This window comes from Triturus cristatus, chromosome 11 (genome assembly GCF_964204655.1).
Source record: "Triturus cristatus chromosome 11, aTriCri1.1, whole genome shotgun sequence".
NCBI classification, from domain to species: domain Eukaryota; kingdom Metazoa; phylum Chordata; class Amphibia; order Caudata; family Salamandridae; genus Triturus; species Triturus cristatus.
In genome coordinates, this window is record NC_140594.1 from 288,184,471 (window position 1) to 288,201,635 (window position 17,165).

General features: G+C 48.6%; 1 protein-coding gene across 1 annotated transcript in view; it reads right to left on the reverse strand.

Annotated features, from left to right (window-relative positions):
- The window catches only part of CABP7 (calcium binding protein 7), a 643,042-nt gene extending 627,629 nt beyond the window's left edge, over window positions 1–15,413 (reverse strand). The window contains exon 1 of the mRNA XM_085633488.1: window positions 12,653–15,413. Within this exon, the coding sequence (XP_085489614.1) occupies window positions 12,653–12,761 (109 nt within the window). The 5' untranslated portion in view covers window positions 12,762–15,413. The remainder of the gene's footprint in view (window positions 1–12,652) is intronic.
- Between the last annotated feature and the right edge of the window lie 1,752 nt (window positions 15,414–17,165).

Here is a 17,165-nt window from a genome sequence, read left to right on the forward strand (position 1 = left end):
GCAGGGCGGTGGGCGGGGCGGGGGCGGAGCAGGGTGTGGGGTAGTCGAGTCAGACATACGACGGCAAGTAGTAAAGTAAGTAAATAAATAAATAAAACTATTTACCTTACGCTCGCTGCATTGCCAACTCGGCGATGCAGCGAGCGCAAGGTGTTAGAAGTGGGGGTCCTTATCGCTTACCGCCGCCACCAAATGCTGGAGGCAGGAGTCCCCGGCCCTTCGCTTCAACGTTAGGCTAAATAAGGACACCGTCTGAGATAGCCCTGCTCACCCCCTTAGTAGCTTGGCACGAGCAGCCAGGCTTATCTCCAAGGCATGAGTGTACAGTATGTGCAACCTCACTCCCAGCAACCCAATGATATCACCACAAATAGACTCCACACAAGTTTTTATAAAATGAGTACAATCTTTATATAAGAAGTTATACGATATGACCACACGATACAAAATCAACATATAAGAATGAGTAGTATTCTTTCCGGTGGGTTGATAGGTTTTAATCCCAACCACTGCTTCTAACCAACAGTTAAGCTCACTTCTAACCATTTCTTAAAGGTTAGGCCAGTCGTATTGCTAGAATTACACATGTTGCAAAAGTAAACAAATACTGCAATGCGTAACGATATTCTTGTGTACTGTGCAACAGAGAAACAATGCCATACATAGCAACACAGTCATGTACTTTGCAATTGAAGGAATAATGCAATGCGTATCATTACCAGCATGCCGTGTACCAGGAAGAAACAAAGCAATGCGTCACGCTACAATCCTGTACTGTGCAATGAAGAAATTATACACTGCGTCACGTTATAATCAGATACTGTGCAATGAAGAAATAATGCAATGCGCCACTTTACAATCCGGTAATCTGCAAGGAAAAAATAACGCAGTGCGTAGCGCACCAAGCCTCTAGTTTGTCAGGCACAAATGTGGTCAGGCATCATACGACAGTTCGATAGTTCGTTAGCAGCAATAATGCAAAGTGTAATACGACAGTCTAGGTGCTCCATTAACAGTGCAACCGTTATGGATCAAATGATGACACAAAAGTATTGCTTCCAACTCCGGCCCCAGTACTGCCCCTTCTTGGGTCAGCACGGGCCGAGATCCAAGCCGAATCAACAGGCTCGCACAGCTGACAGAAGCGTGAGGCTGAGAGAGTGTCCCTCCGGGCCCGCACTCCACCCCAGGTAGTGATCCATGTTACCTGGGGGGGGGCGCGACTCCACTCTCCTCTACGATTTCAGCGACTTGGACCTTGATCCAGAACTTCGTCACGGGGTGCGGCGGCCTCGGGCCGGTGGCTCAGCTCCTCCGGGGTGCCAGTCTGGGCCGCTGCTGTTTTACTCCGAGGGCCCAATGACTTGGCCCTCTTTCTGGTGGTCTCAGTGAACACCGAGACCCACCCTCAGCACTGTGGAGACTTTATTTCAAATTTGGTGCACACCCCACCTGGGCACTCCTCACCAGCGCCTCAGGTTGCACCGCAACACGCACACCGCGCGTCCGAGGCTCGCCTCTTCTCTGGTGCTCAGAATGACCCGGCGCTCTTCACCAGCGCCTCTGCTTGCACCTCGACATGCACCCAGTGCGTCCGAATCTCTCCTCTTCTCCCGGTGCACACGATGTCCAGGCGCTCCTCACCAACGCCCTGGCTACACCATGACACACACTCTGCGTGTTCAAGTCTAACCTCTTCTCCCGGTGCACACGATGACCAGGCGCTCCTCACCAACACCCTGGCTGCAGCACGACACGCACCCTGCGCGTCCGAGACTCACTTCTTCCTTCAGTGCACACGATGTCCAGGCTCTCTTCACCAACACCCTGGCTGCACCACGACACGCACTCCGCGCTTCCGAGTCTCACCTCTTCTCCCGGTGCACACAATGACCAGGCTCTCTTCACCAATGCCCTGGCTTCACCATTACACACACTCTGCACATCCGAGACTCACTTCTTCTTTTGCTGCACATCACAACCAGGCGCTCCTCACCAACGCCCTGGGTTGCACCACGACACGCACTCTGTGCGTCTGAGTCTCCCTTTGTCTCGCCGTGCACACCACGACCAGGCGCTCCTCACCAACGCCTTGGCCTACACCACGACACTCACCCAGCGCGACCGAGACTCAGCTTACTCCTGCGTGCCCACAATGCACGCGCACACCGTGTTGCTTGGGACTTCTCCAGAAACTTTTATGATCCTGTATTTCCAAACAGGGAGTCAGCTCACCTCGGGCCCTTGGGGTTGCAAGACACAGCACAAAGCACAGTCTTCTTCAAGCAGGGGGACCCAGCGCCTCCAAGCACAGTCCCAACAGCCTCTCCCTTAGTTAGAACAGCAAACTGCAGACCAGCCCCAGATCACGACGCAAGGATTGGTCTTTCCACCGCAGTCTCTTCAGTTGCTCCTTCTTTAGCAGATGTTCCTCTTGACCACAGAATGGGTCCAAGCCTTTCCAGTCTCAATCCATTTCTGTTTCATTCCAACGTTCAGGGGTTTCTGCTCTCATAGTTATAACCCTTAATGTCTTTGAAGTTCGTTTGTGCTCAAGGGTCCCTGACCCCTCCCTAAATTAGTTCTGGGTGTCTCCTCTCTCCCTTTGATACTGGGGGTCTGGATCCTTAATCACTCAGCAGGAGATGGGTCAATTGGTTTATAGCACCAGCCCAGGCCTTTTCACCTCCCAGGCTTCTCCTCCCCCTACTCTCCAGATGCAGGGCAGCCTGGTGCCATCTCAACCCCTCCCTCAGTCAAGACCTCTCCCAGCTCCTCTCACCTTTCAGATCCAGACAGACAATCCACATTTCAGCAGAGACACACAGAAATGCCTAAAGCACAAAACTCAACCACTTTCTTAAAGAGTGGTTTCTGAACACATAGTGAGAAAACCACCTTCGCAGAAAGGTGTGTTATGTCACTGTGAGTTCATACATACTATGCTTAACCTCTCCATTATATACTTAGAGGAAACTAGGCTAACAAACACAACACCCAGCCTCCCCCTTTTGTCCTATGGGCAGGATGGCCTTTCAGCAGTGAAAGACTAAATGGAGTGGTTTTCACTGTCAGGACATAACATACCTTAGTATATGTCCTGCCTTTTACCTACATTGCTCTCTGCCCAGGGATTACCCGGGACCTACCACCGGGGTGCCCAATGTGTATGTAAAAGGGAAAGTCAGGCCTGACAAGTGGTTGCACCTGTAAGGACAACATGCTAACTTAGCAAACTGCGGGAAGGCCCTACACTGCAGGCCTGAGTACCTTCTCCGCGCGCCTTTGCATTACTAGCCCTGGCACACACAGTGCACATCACTAGGGACTTTACTAGTAAGGCAAACATACCAATCATGGCCAACCAATTACCATTCCATTTTACATACATAACACTTGTACTTTGACACTGAACAGCAGTGGCAAAGTCGCCAAAGCATCTAAATCGGTACTCTATGTCGGGAAAACGGTCTAGGGGAAAAGCAAAAAGTTTAGGGAACTTTAGCCAAAAAGGCCAAGTCCTACACAAGGTAAATAGTTGTATTTATGTATTTACTTACTTTACTCCTTGCTGTCGTATGTCCGACTCCACTACCCCCCACCCTGCCATTCCCTGCCCCGCCTCACCGCCCCGCAGCACTCCCTCTGCGAGCCGCCACTGCAACTGAGCCTATGCATGAACTAGTACTATCACTCATGCTAGCACCAATAATTGCCCCTGTGCTATCACCTACAGAAGCACTAGCACCAAGAAGAACATATGTACCACATCAATTCTTACAAATGCACCAGCAATTATCCTGGACTATGCACATGCATCTGTACCAGAACTGCACAAATGCAAACACAAACTCTGTCACTAATGCTAGGTCTAGGAATTGCACCTTTGTCATCAACTGTACCATGCCCTCGCCTGCACCACACCAGGACCCACACCAATAGGTGTGCCTGTGTGTGTATGTGTGTAAGGAAGTGTCCCCTGCATGGTGTTCAGTTATGTACCGTTGCCCTGAATACACAACTGCAAGTATCTGGTATCCTGTTTTTTTAATTTGGCTCATCCTCACACTAATCCAGTGTGTGGGCAAATGCCTAGGCTGTCGTTTGATATGCAACAGGTTCTACACCTTTCCTGGACCTGGAGAAGTGCACAAAGCATGCTCTCATTGAATCAAGACAATGGACAATCGTTCCTCTAATAGGTTTAGTATGCAGCGCGGTGGTAGCAGCCTACCATGTTTTTGAATCTGTAGTTGGCCTGACTTTTTTATCTGTGTCATAGGAATGAAGGACTATTAGTCCACTCATGTAAAGTTCCACTCCTACACACTAATGCAGGTTCTAGTGCTGACATTCCTGTGCACCTTTGTTCGTTTGCTTTGTGACCTTCACAGTGCATTCCTCATGTATATGAGTGAACCAGAATAATACAGACCTATGGGTTCCATTTTGCCCCTTTGCCTATTCATCTGCACAAGGTGGAGGAGAGGTTGTTTTCTCAGACAATGGAAGTGTATTGCTGACATTCATTAAACTGGTGAAAGGAGACCTCTGCACGAAAATGGGGAAAGAGTAGACAGGCTTCCCTTTAGAAATGCAATTAGGTCCTTTTGGTGCAGGAGCCGCTGATGAGTCTTCCTGAGCATAGCCATTTGGTAGATGGTACAGTTGAAGAGTAGCATATAGTCTTTTATTTTTCTGAGTGTGAAGGGTCCTTTAGGTGGGGCCCGCGTGTTGTCTCTGTTCCTGATCACTGTTAAGTGTGGCTGTTGACAGGCAGGTTCAGAATCCTCACACCTCTTTGTACCTCTGGTGTGGGCGCTCCACCCTGGAGACAATTCTGCTTTGAGGAGCATCGTTCTACACAAAAGATGTGTCTGGAAGACAGTCTGGAAAGAACACGAAAAAACTGATCCATACCAGTTCTGAAAGTGCAGCCAGAGAATACACATTCCATGTTTGCTTCATCTGTATAAATGTGGAACCTACTGACCCACTTGTTGTTCCAGTTCCAAGTTCTTGTTGACCAAGGAGGATGGTTTCTGCGTGGAGTGCATGGAAAGCTGCTGTACAATCATACCTGGTGGCTGCCTAACATCCAGACTCCCAGAGGTGAGGGGGACATCACCTGGAGTCTGACCTGTAAAGAAGAACTACAACCCTGCCCTGAAGCACCTGGAATTAGAGCTGCCTGAGAAGAAGACGGAAGAATTAGCAAACCCTGCAGGAGGACCTGCCTACTAAGGCGAGTAAAAAGCAGCTGACTTTGGAGCTGTGAGTCCATGTGCCCAGAAGAGAGTCCAAAGAGAGCGACTGACATGCTCCTGAAATTGAGCATCATTTCTCTTGCCTGCAGTGGCCTGTTTGGTGGCACTGTCCTGAAGTGCTCCTGAAGTGGCCTGTGCCAGGGCTGTGGCATTCCTGAAGTGTACAAAGCAGGCTGTACTACTGTGAGCATAAACATTGAGGCCCAAAGCCTTCCACTGTGTCACTGCAGAAAGTGGACTTGGAGCCACACTCCTGCTTGATAAGTTCTGATGGTGGCCCTGTAACTTCTGGCCCAACCAATCTCCCCTTGTTGCCAGAAGAGGGCTTGTGACCATTGAGGACTGTTAGAGATGGCAGAGCCTTACAGCAGTCAATCTCCGGGTAACAGGCCTGCAGCTGCTACCTCTAATACTGGAGTCAGAGACCTGTCAGTGCATTGTTGTCCCAGAAGATGGAGGAGAGGGCAGACTCATGCTGTGGACCCCGATCATGACCGACACAGGTCTAAAAGACTTACATTGTTGAGATTGACATTGGCACTAGTAACTGTATAACTCAGCGCACACACTCTAAATGCCAGAGGGATAGCACTGCACTTGTACCTGAAACCTGCCACACTATCCTTACACAGAGTTATGTAAAGGTGGTGTGGAGCAAATGAGACCTTGCATACAGTGACCCTTCGGCAGTGATTTAGTGCTTGTATATTGTAGTGTGCAGCATCTCGCTTTTGAGTGTATTTAAAGTACTTTATTTTAGAAAAAGAGAGGCACTTGGTTGGACAGTTGGTTATTATGCTGCTAGGTGATTGTTGAGTTCTGAGCTTAATGCATCCAAGCATTTAACTGCTTGCCATGACTACCACTAATGGTCAAGTGCTGAAGGTGTGGTACCTGGCTCAAATTGAAGTGCCATAATAAGATGGATACTGGGACATCAGAGGCAAATGACTCCTCCCTCCACTGCTGTGGCCTACTAGCCCCTGCTTGCCTCAAGACACCCCAAACAGGGTCTGACAGCTTGTATGTGCGTGTATTATTCTATGTGTCCACTTCTCCCTCTATGTCATTGTGAATACATATATTTATCTGTTAATTCATGTATTCTTCCTCTAGCTCTCGCGAGAGAAAGAGAGAGACAAAAAAAGAGAGAGAGACAGAGTGTGTGTGTGTGTGTGTGTGTATGTATTTTCATGACTATGGGTGCCCCAATTTCGTCAGCCAGTGCATATTTGTTGATTTGTGTGCCCTTATCCTCATCTATCCTACAGTGTGTCTATCTACTCACTTGACTGTAAGTCCATCTCTTGCTTTCTAACTATTCATACCTCTGTTTATTTCTCGCTCCAGTCAAGTTGCACAAAAATAAACGTCAGTGTTCATTGCTTCACTGTCCTTTTGTGCATCTTTATTCATCCGTGTGCCAGTCTCTTCATCTCTATCCCAGTCGTTATATCTATCCCTCTCTCATCATCTCTCTCCCATCTCAAAGTGTATTTCAGTCACATGATTGCTCATCCATTGCTCTTCCAGTGCATACCTATACATTAATTTGCATATATCTCTCTGACTTTTGTTTAGTTACTATTAACTTGTATGTGTTCATGTCTCCATCTCTTCCAATGTTTTAGTTATTTGTAATGGTATCTCCCACTTTTAATTGTCTCTGTCTTCCTATCCGCCTGTGCTACAGTATGTAGATATTCATTTTTAGGTCTCGCCTAGGCAGCGCATGCACTGTCTCTCCGAAACACGCTGTATCTAGAAGATGGACTTGGAGCAACACCCATCTTTTTCATTGGTTCCTCTTTCTGTCCTTTTTCAAATGCTGACTTTTGTTTGGTGAAGTAGTCCCTTCTTTTGGACCTTTGTATTCTCCCATAAGGACTTCCCCTATTACATGCGCTCTTACTCGTCAGGTTATTTAGAGAGCTTTGAGAGCACTTTTTTTGTTATCCTGCCTCTGCTCATTAAGTGTTCTGTTTACTTCGCTTCAGCTTCATTTCCCTGCTGTCACTTTAATCTTCCTTTGCCGTACCTCATCCCCATAACCCTCCCACAACACTGCTTGTCCGCCCCCACCACCCCTCAGAGATCTCAGCTTTTTTTTGGTTTACTTTAAATACCACTTCTCATACTTAATCTCCCTGTGCCATCTCTCCCCAACCCCTTCACCCCTCCCACAACACTGCTTGCCCACCCCATCACTCCTCCGAGATAGCTGCTTTGCTTTTTTTTAATACTTAAATTAGTATATTTATATAGCGCGGGCAGGGGGGAGATTAAATTATTTGCCCAGATTCACAGGATGTTGAGCTGACACCGAGGTTTGAACGCGGATGCCCAGCTCCTGAGTCAGCAGCTCTGACCACTATGCCAAATTCTGGCAAAGGTGCTGCTCTTATGTCAGGGTACTTGTGCGGCTGGGCGTCTTTTATTTGCACAGCACCCGCTGCTTGAACAACAACGCGCTTTGTGCTTATTTGTTGTGGCTTGTTCTGTTTGCAGCCTGTCACTAAGAATGGTGTTTCACTCCAGGCCTGTGCAGTGGTCAGTTAAAATACTCACTCTTTATGCCATCTCACTCTCTTCTGTTGCACAATGCTTCCATGCATTTTTTTGAAGCTACTAGTCCCGGCTAACAAACTACTCACAGGTGGAAAATCGTTTTCACTATAATACAATCATGCCTTCAAACCTCTATAGCCAAACTCTACCATCGAAGAACTGCTGTTCAAAATCATTCCCCACACCCCTCACTTGTTGCAAACTGTGTTAAATAGCGCCATAGTTAATCGTGATTCTAACAAATAACCCCTACTTATTTAAAAGTGTATTATAGAAACTCCCCCCTTTTTCCATTTTGTTCCCTGCAATTGTTATTACAAGATGATTCCACAAAAACAATATGTTAAAAACTGTCATTTACGCCACAGGCTCTAACTTTAACAAATATGAGACTGATTGCATTGCAAATGCTTGTTTAACTCTACTTCTGTTTTGTGTGTGTGTTTTTCTGCTTATGTCTCCCGGTGTATAGATACATATCAGTACTACAAGGAGAGCTGAAATGCCTCCTATTTCAATGGTATTGTCTCCTTCAACTTCCCAAATGAGTCTGTTGCAGCCAAACGTATGCTACCTCATCCCCACCAACCCAAGATACATTTGACAGTCTGCAGCCTCATAAACCTCCGATTGCACCTGTGTATCTGTATGTGATATCTTGATGTTAATCACTGTTTGTATTGTATCAATCGTGTCCATATCTGCTTCTGTCTCTCATTCATGTGCCTGCCCATTTATCCTGTCTCCCCGCATATCTAGCTATTGATGTCGTGTCCATCTCACCCTGTCACCCAGTGTACACTCATTGACCTGTCTATCCACCTTGCCACTGTTTACCAGTGTTTCTTGAGAATTGTTCTTGTTTGGATCTCGCCCTCTACCTCCCAGTGTATACACTTTTTATGTATCTGTTCACCTGGACCTCTGTCTCACGTGAACGCAAATTCACCAATCTGTCCATACATCAATTTTTCTGTTTGTCTATTTCACCCACTGTATCCCATGATATCTACCAGCTGCCTGTCACTGTTTCCCAAGTGCATACAATAATTATGTATCCATCTCTCCCTCTGTCTCCGAGTGTACCCCGGTGTCTGTCCACCTCTCCTTCTGCCTCGCGATGTCTCCCTATGTCTGTCCCATCTCTCCCTCTGTCTCTCATTGTACACCTATGTCTGTACATCTCTCTTTATCCCTCATGATGTCCACCCATGTCTGTCCCATCTGTCTCTCGTTGTACACCAATATCTGTCCATCTCTCTTTATGCCTCGCAGTGTACACCCGTCTACCCATCTCGCCTTCTGCCTCACAGTGTAATATGTCTTTACATCTCTCCCTCTGTCACCCAATGTACATTCATATCTGTCCCATCTCCTCTACCTCACGGTGTACACCCGTCTGTCCACCTCTCACTCTGTCTTCCAATGTATCCATGTCTTGGGATCTTTCCTTATCCAGCGCAGTGTACACTCATGTCTGCCCTCCACTCCTGCCTCGCAGTGTAACCCATGTCCTGCCTCGCAGTGTACACTCATGTCTGCCCTCCACTCCTGCCTCGCAGTGTAACCCATGTCCTGCCTCGCAGTGTACACTCATGTCTGCCCTCCACTCCTGCCTCGCAGTGTAACCCATGTCCTGCCTCGCAGTGTACACTCATGTCTGCCCTCCACTCCTTCCTCGCAGTGTAACCCATGTCCTGCCTCGCAGTGTACAGTCAAGTCTGCCTACTGCTCCTGCCTCGCAGTGTAACCCATGTTCTGCCTCGCAGTGTAACACGTCCTGCCTCCCAATGGAACGCGTGTCCTGCCTCACAGTGTACTCTCATGTCTGTCCACTACTCCTGCCTCGCAGTGTAACCCATGTCCTGCCTTACAGTGTAACCCATGTCCTGCCTCACAGTGTACACTCATGTCTGCCCACTAATCCTGCCTCCCAATGTAACCCGTGTCCTGCCTCGCAGTGTACTCTCATGTCTGTCCACTACTCCTGCCTCGCAGTGTAACCCATGTCCTGCCTCACAGTGTAACCCATGTCCTGCCTCGCTGTGTACACTCATGTCTGCCCACTGCTCCTGCCTCCCAATGTAACCCGTGTCCTGCCTCGCAGTGTAACACGTGTCTGTCCACCTCTGTCTCCCAGTGTACACTCTTTACACTACTCCTGCCTCGCAGTGTAACCTATGTCTGTCCACCTCTGTCTCCCAGTGTACACTCATGTCTGCCCACTACTCCTGCCTCGCAGTGTAACCCGTGTCTGTCCACCTCGGCCTCTATCTCCCAGTGTACACACGTCTTTCCATCGCTGCTCATGCCTCTTGTTTTACATAACGTCAGCTAACCCCAGGTACCATTAGGACACGTTACTTAATGTTATGTGGGGCTATACTCCTTTACGATGCTGTGCTATACACATAACATGATGTGTTATGAGCTGAAATGTACGTTTATACAGGCCAAAATTGTCATTTGTGAAGCCAGCGGCCTGGTGTGTGATCTCGAGATTCACATAATACTGCAGTTTGCGTCAAAGTTCCGCCAAGCAGCACAGAGAACAACGGAGCCGCGGAAACAACGGTGGGCATACCTCGCTCACATAAGGAAATACACTGAAATACACCAGGAGCGAAGCCCGTCGTCCTGTGCTATTTTCGTGTTGTTAAATGCACCTCGTGTCCAGAATGGACCCGGGTATGCAGTGTGTGTTAAGAAAATAGCCCTGAATGCAATAGAACTCGGACACCAGCAGCTGCGTGCGCTCTCCAAGTCCGTGTTTGCTGTGCACCTGGGGTGGGATTTCTGTGCCAGAATGATTACTTATAATAAAGTGAACGCACGTACTCGTGTATTTTCCTGTAATTTCGCATCAAAACAGAAATGTAAAATTACTGAAATTACTCCAGCGTAAGTAAAATTTGGCCCAGGCCTAGAAATAAATACGGAATATCACAGATGACTCCAGAGTGACAGTACCCCACAATACCACAGAGTGTCAGACTTGTAGTAAGTACCGGAGAGCATCATAGAAGTATAAGAAGAGCCACTGAATACCTGGAGTACCAGAGGGAGCCACGGGATACCACATAGTACCAATATGCGCCCAGAAACAGCTCCGAAGAATGCAGAGTACTACTGAGAACTTGTTGGTGTCACTAAAATACTAGTCCTATGACATAATACACGTGAGCCTTCATTTATGCCGGTGGTTGCACGTGGTGAGCATCGGTACTGATTGTGGGAACTAGGACTTATTTTTCCTTATCAGACTATGAGACAGAGCAAAAGAGACAAATCAAAAAAGGAAGAGAAGGGTATGGAAAGTGGCAAAGAGAATGCGGGATGAATAAGAACCTGCAAGAGTGAGATAAAGAAAGAGGAGGTGTACGGTTGTGGTAGAAAGGGCGTGAGATAGAATGAAAACTAGTTATTTGTATTCAGCAACCCCGGCATCCGACTCTGGGCCCCGCCCCCTTCGCGTCTTTGATTATTTATTTATTTATTTCTGCAAACTAAGCACTGACACGGAGTATTAAAAGTATGCAACGAGTACCGAGGAGTACACTACAGTACTGTAAAAAGCAAACTGAATTCCAAAGAACCGAGGATTGTCTCAGTATTCCAGGGTACGATAAAGTATCACTAGAGTACCAGAGTATCAGGCTACGATGAAATGCCGCAGAGTATCTCGGCGTGCTATCCAGTACCACAGAAAAATGCACGAATGGCGAGTCACGCCGAGCACGCAGAGCGCCGCTAAGGACCAGGAAGTAGCGTTGACTGGCACGAGACTCCACGCAGGAGCGCAGTCACAGCAGGCGGCTGTAGAACCAACCGCGTCCGATCTCCTGCTCACTGAAGTCGAGAGCTTCGGCTCTCACTCACTCTGCGCGACGCGGGTCTTCTTGCTCCCCCTCTACTCGATTTTTCGTCTCCTTCTCTACCCCTCTACTCGATTGTTCGTCTCCTCTCCCTGCTCTCTGTATTTCTTTCTTTCTTTCTTCCTCGCGTCCCGTCTTCTCTCTTTCAGGTTTCGATTTTAAAACCCGTGCTCTTTTCCGCATTCTCTTCTTTGCTCTTTATACTACCTTTCCTCCCCACAACTTATACTTCCCTTTCCTTTTTTACAATTCTCCCTGTCTAACTGCCGCCCTTATTCCACCTATTTCTTTTCCAACTTTGGTATTACATGCTTCATTTCTGACAATCTCATTGACTCTTCTTTTTTTGCTCTCCATCCATTTCTGTCTTTTTTTTTCTCACCCCTTTGTCTTCCTTGCACTCCCATTTTCTGGTTTAACTGTTTCCCTTTCTCTCGGTCTTTGCATCGCTATCTCGCCCGTTTCCAAAAAAGAAAGTAAAGGATGGTAAGTGGGGGTGTGAGGCAGTGGCTGGTTAAGAAAATCATAAAAAAGGACAAAGGATGGGAGATATAGGGTGTCTTGTTTTAACCAAACCCGTCTGCCGGTCCATCTTCTCTTTACTTTCTATTTCTCACCGCTCCCTCCAACCTCTCTGCCCTTGTTACTTGTGTTCTTTCTCTCCGTTTTTTAAGCCATTCGGTCCCCATTGTATACCCCACTCTCTCTACCCCTCCCTCACTCGTCTGCCTTCCCTATACCCCCTCTCCTTCCTTTTCTTTTTACTTTGTTACTCCTGATCGTCTGTTTTCCTTATTGTGATTTTTCTTCATCACCTTTTTTTCCCTGCGTGTGTCTCTTTTTCTCTCTTTGGTTCTCCTCTTCCCCTGTGCTCTCATCGGCTCTCCTCGCCCCGTCTCTGTATCCCACCTTCCCTCTCCAGTTTTAGGGTTGTCCACTTACCCTCGAGTTCGTCCTCGGGGATGTCGACGGGCTGGTGGTCGGTGAACAGGTCGGGGATGGTGTATATCCCTCGATACATCAAGGCGGCGGTCACCGGGTGGAACGGCATCTCTGCGGGTGTGGGGGTCCCAGTCTAGGCGCTCTGCTCTCATGAAGTGTGGAGTCTCAAGCAGGGTACGGAAACGGGACCAACCGAGGGGACAGGGCCCTGCGCTGTACGCTCGAGCCTCGCCACAGAAGCCTGTTTCATGTGATGGTCCCTGGAGACGGTAGTCACCCCCTCCAAAAGTGGCTTCTGGTGGAGCTTCGTAAAGAGGTGATTTCAACCTGCTCTCGAGCTGAGGACTTTTTGTACCTTCTCCTCTCCCAGTCTGGCAGTCAGTCACGTACCCAGTGGTGGTGACCTTTTTACTGAGGGGCTTTCTACCTGATTTATATCTATTCACTTTATGTGGTGTTGACTCCCCCTCCAGTCTTGTGGTACATCGGTTCTTTGTTTTGTGGATTTTCCTGGTGGTAAATCAGTAAATGCTGACCAACCCTTTGATCTTGTTTCTCGCGGTGTTACCCGGCTGTTTCCACCTGATCTGTAACAGTTGAATTTTGTGCTTTCCACCCGTTCACAGTCGTGTTCTCACCAAGCGCCAAAATATAGCCAATCCTTTGACCTGGCCTGATCTGCATCGGTTGTCTTTAGTACCTTCCACTATACCCCAGGTTTGGTACTCCAGCAAGCATTACATTTCGACACTACCTTTGAGATGATTGCTTCAGATTGTTTTTACAGAGGTGACCTCCAACTGATCTTCATCTGGTGCCTTTTGTACCCTTCACTCTTCCTCTGTCTGCTATTGAATCACGTAATGTTGTTCAATTTTTTGACCCGAAGTCTTGTGGTCTTGTTACAGGAATGATTTCCACATGGTCTTTATCTGTTTTCTCGAGGCACCTTTCCCTCTACCCATATCCCTGGTACTCAGCCAGGCACCAAAAGTTGGCTAAACCGTTTGACATTGTTTATTGTGGTTGTTCTTAAAAAGGTGATTTTGGCCTGGAACGGATTTGATGTCCTTTAGTAGTTTCCACTCTTCCCCAGTCGTGTACTCAGCCAAGCAACCAGTGCTGGCCAATCTCTTGTCCTGGCGTCTTGTGGTTGTTCTTAAAACAGGGATTTTCGCCTGACCTGGATTTGATGTCTTTTAGTAGTTTCCACTCTTCCCCAGTCGTGTACTCAACCAAGCAACCAATGATGACCAATCTCTTGTCCTGGTGTCTTGTGGTTGTTCTTAAAAAGGTGATTTTCGCCTGACCTGGATTTGATGTCTTTTAATAGTTTCCATTCTCCCCTGGTTGTATCCTTATCCAAGCAACCAATGATGACCAATCTCTTGTCCTGGTGTCTTGCGGTTGTTCTTAAAAAGGTGATTTTCGCCTGACCTGGATTTGATGTCTTTTAATAGTTCCCATTCTCCCCTGGTTGTATCCTTATCCAAGCAACCGATGCTGGCCTATGTCTTGCCCTGGCGTCTTGTGGTTGTTCTTAAAAAGGTGGTTTTGGCCTGGACTGGATTTGATGTCTTTTAGTACTTTCCATTCTACCCTAGTCGTATACTTAACGAAGCAACCAATGCTGGGAAATCTCTTGTGTCTTGTGGTTGTTCTTTCCGGTGTGCTCTCACCCTGATCTGCATCCGCTGTGTCTTCCACTCTTCCCTGGTCTAGTTCTCAGTCACACGCTCAATGCTGGCAACCCCTTGGAACTGGCATCTTTTGGATATTCTCATAGAGATGTCCACGGGATCTGCATCTCTTGGCTTTTGCTCTCTCTCCAGCCGGTGCTCAACAGCTCATTGGTGCCCAATTGTTGCAATTCGGCTTCTGCTGTGCAGTTGTGAAGCTGTTATTCACTCTGCTATACACTTCATGTTTTTTTGTAGTTCCTGCCACTATCAGTCTGTCCATGAATCAGGCGCCCTGTGTGAGCTCCGATATAGGGCGGTGATACCCCCAGGGGATGGTATCACACGTTTCTTGAACCATGGTGTAAAGCACGCGTCTTGCAGTCCCTGCGCGTCTGATGCTGGTGATTGGCAGGCTGCGGTTGTCCTACATCCCCCGGACCTCAGCGATTCATTGACGACCTCTGCTCGGCAGTCCTTCCAACGGAAATATGAGATCCCTTTGTGTTACAGGTGCCATTAGCCAAGACTCCTGGGTATGGTGATTCTGGGGTGTCCAAGCGTGCGTCCCGCTGCCCTCAAGGTCCCAATTAACACCCGAGCCTGACGGTGCTCACCTCAGTCACTCAGGGATGTTCCACCTGTTGAGGACGATTCAGCCCGGCGAGGGCTGTCTCGGCTGCTTGACGATCGCTTGACCCTCTAATGTGTCATGTCAAGTGCTCGCAGGCCACCTCATACTCCGGGGGGTCGCCTCAGCCCGCCCTGCGCAAGATTAGCATTTCAAGAATTGCCTCATTCTCTCGAGGGGCCCCTACCTCAGCCATGCGAGGGTCGCCTCACCTCAGGAGGACCCACCTGTCTCAGTCCTCCGAGGATCGTCTCTGCCTCCCTAGGGTCGTCTCGGTCTTTTGAGGGTCTGGGTCAGAATGCAGCTTTAGGAAGGAATCGCGCCTCGGGCGCAGAGGAAGCGCGGGGCGCTGGATTTAGCCCCCGGCTGGACTGGGTCAGGTCGGGTCCCGTTGAGATTAATTGTGTCCACAACTGGAGCGCGGAGCCGTGCGTGTCTCTGCCGTGGTGTCTCTTGCCTGTAGTATGTGCGGCTGCCGCGCACACTCCCTCCTCTCACTCACTCACTCCCCTCCCACAGCCAGAGATCCTAGCGCCAGGGAGACAGCGACAGAGAGAGAAACACGCGGGGCTGACGGACACGAGCTGCATACTCCGAAGCTACACACTGCAGAGCCTGGGCACACACGCACGACACAGAAATACACGCACGCTCCGGGCATGAACATAATCACACTGAACGAACACGCGTGCGCCACGCAGGCAGGCACACAAACCCACAAGCAGCCACCACAATCACACACACGCGCAGTCACACCTACAGATTCACAGTCACAGGCGGGAGGGGGCGTCATAGACACGGGCTGCATCCCAGAAGGATGCAGCCTCCATAACCTGCTGCTCAACATCTGCACAAGCAATGGCACACGCGCACACACACACGGAAGCTCACACAAAAACACACGCACTGCCCCAAACACTGGCCGAGAGGAGCTGCGATGGAGAGCATTGCATTCTGTGAGAGTGCACGCTGAAAAATCATCTTTACACACATGAAGACACACACTGACACACACATTCACCCAGTCACCACAGTGATGAATATGGGGGGCGTCCTGGACTAGAGCTGCATGCTAGTCCAACCCTGCACTCAAACATCCACGCACACACAAACACACATTGGCAAGGACGCACCAAGCCACACATATCACAATCTCTGCCTCTCTCACAAGATGGCCTTGTACATAACACCACGCTCACACAAAGTCACATAATCACATACTGGTGGGGAGGGTACCAGGTGGACAAGGACTTTAAACTACGAATTGCGCACCCCGAATTTTCTTCCTCGCATTTACATGCAATACGCACACAGGCAAACACTTTCATAACGCACACATATCATGAAATGCACACCTTTATGAAAGTGATGAAGGCTTGACAAGGGCCACATATGATGAGGGGACGCATCGCAGAACATACCAACACCTTTCCCTCTCTCTCACACCCAAACACACACGCACTCACACATAGCGAAGGATGCGCAAGTGAAGCATACTGTGCACGATACTGTGCAGAGCCTGCAACACACAGACAGCCGCACAGGCACTCATACATCATTACACACACCGTACCTGGGGAGAATGAAGGAACGCGACACAGAACCACCTAGACTCACACATATATCACACGTGCACAATCAGATGAGCACGTAATTATACAAAAGAAACATACAATCACACACGGATACACATAGAAGGCAGAAATCACAGACACACATAATCAGATACGCACGCTTAGGAGTATGAACAAATATCACATAGGATGGAGATATACATTGGCCCCAGGACCCTTTCATGGAGAAACAATGCGCATTCACCTGCACAAACACACACAAACACACAAACACACACGCACACGCTTTTATATACAACCTCCGACGCATACATACATGCAGACGAAAACACACACAGCCTAAACACTGAAGAGCCTGCTCACATGTACGCCTACTCACACACACACACTCTCCCCCCCCCCCCCTCTCTATCCCTTCCCCTCGCCCCCTCCCTCGTTCTCTCTTGCTCGGTGGGATGACCAAAGCGAGCGAGTGTACCTTGTGCCTCGAAAGAGTGCATTGTCTGTCCTTGTGCTTTTCTCTCACAGGACAACCAAGGATGTCTGCTCACTCCCGAAGGCACTACCAGCATAACAATAATGCATAAAGGGACTCTGGAAAATACCTTTTCTCAGACTATTCTTCAGGT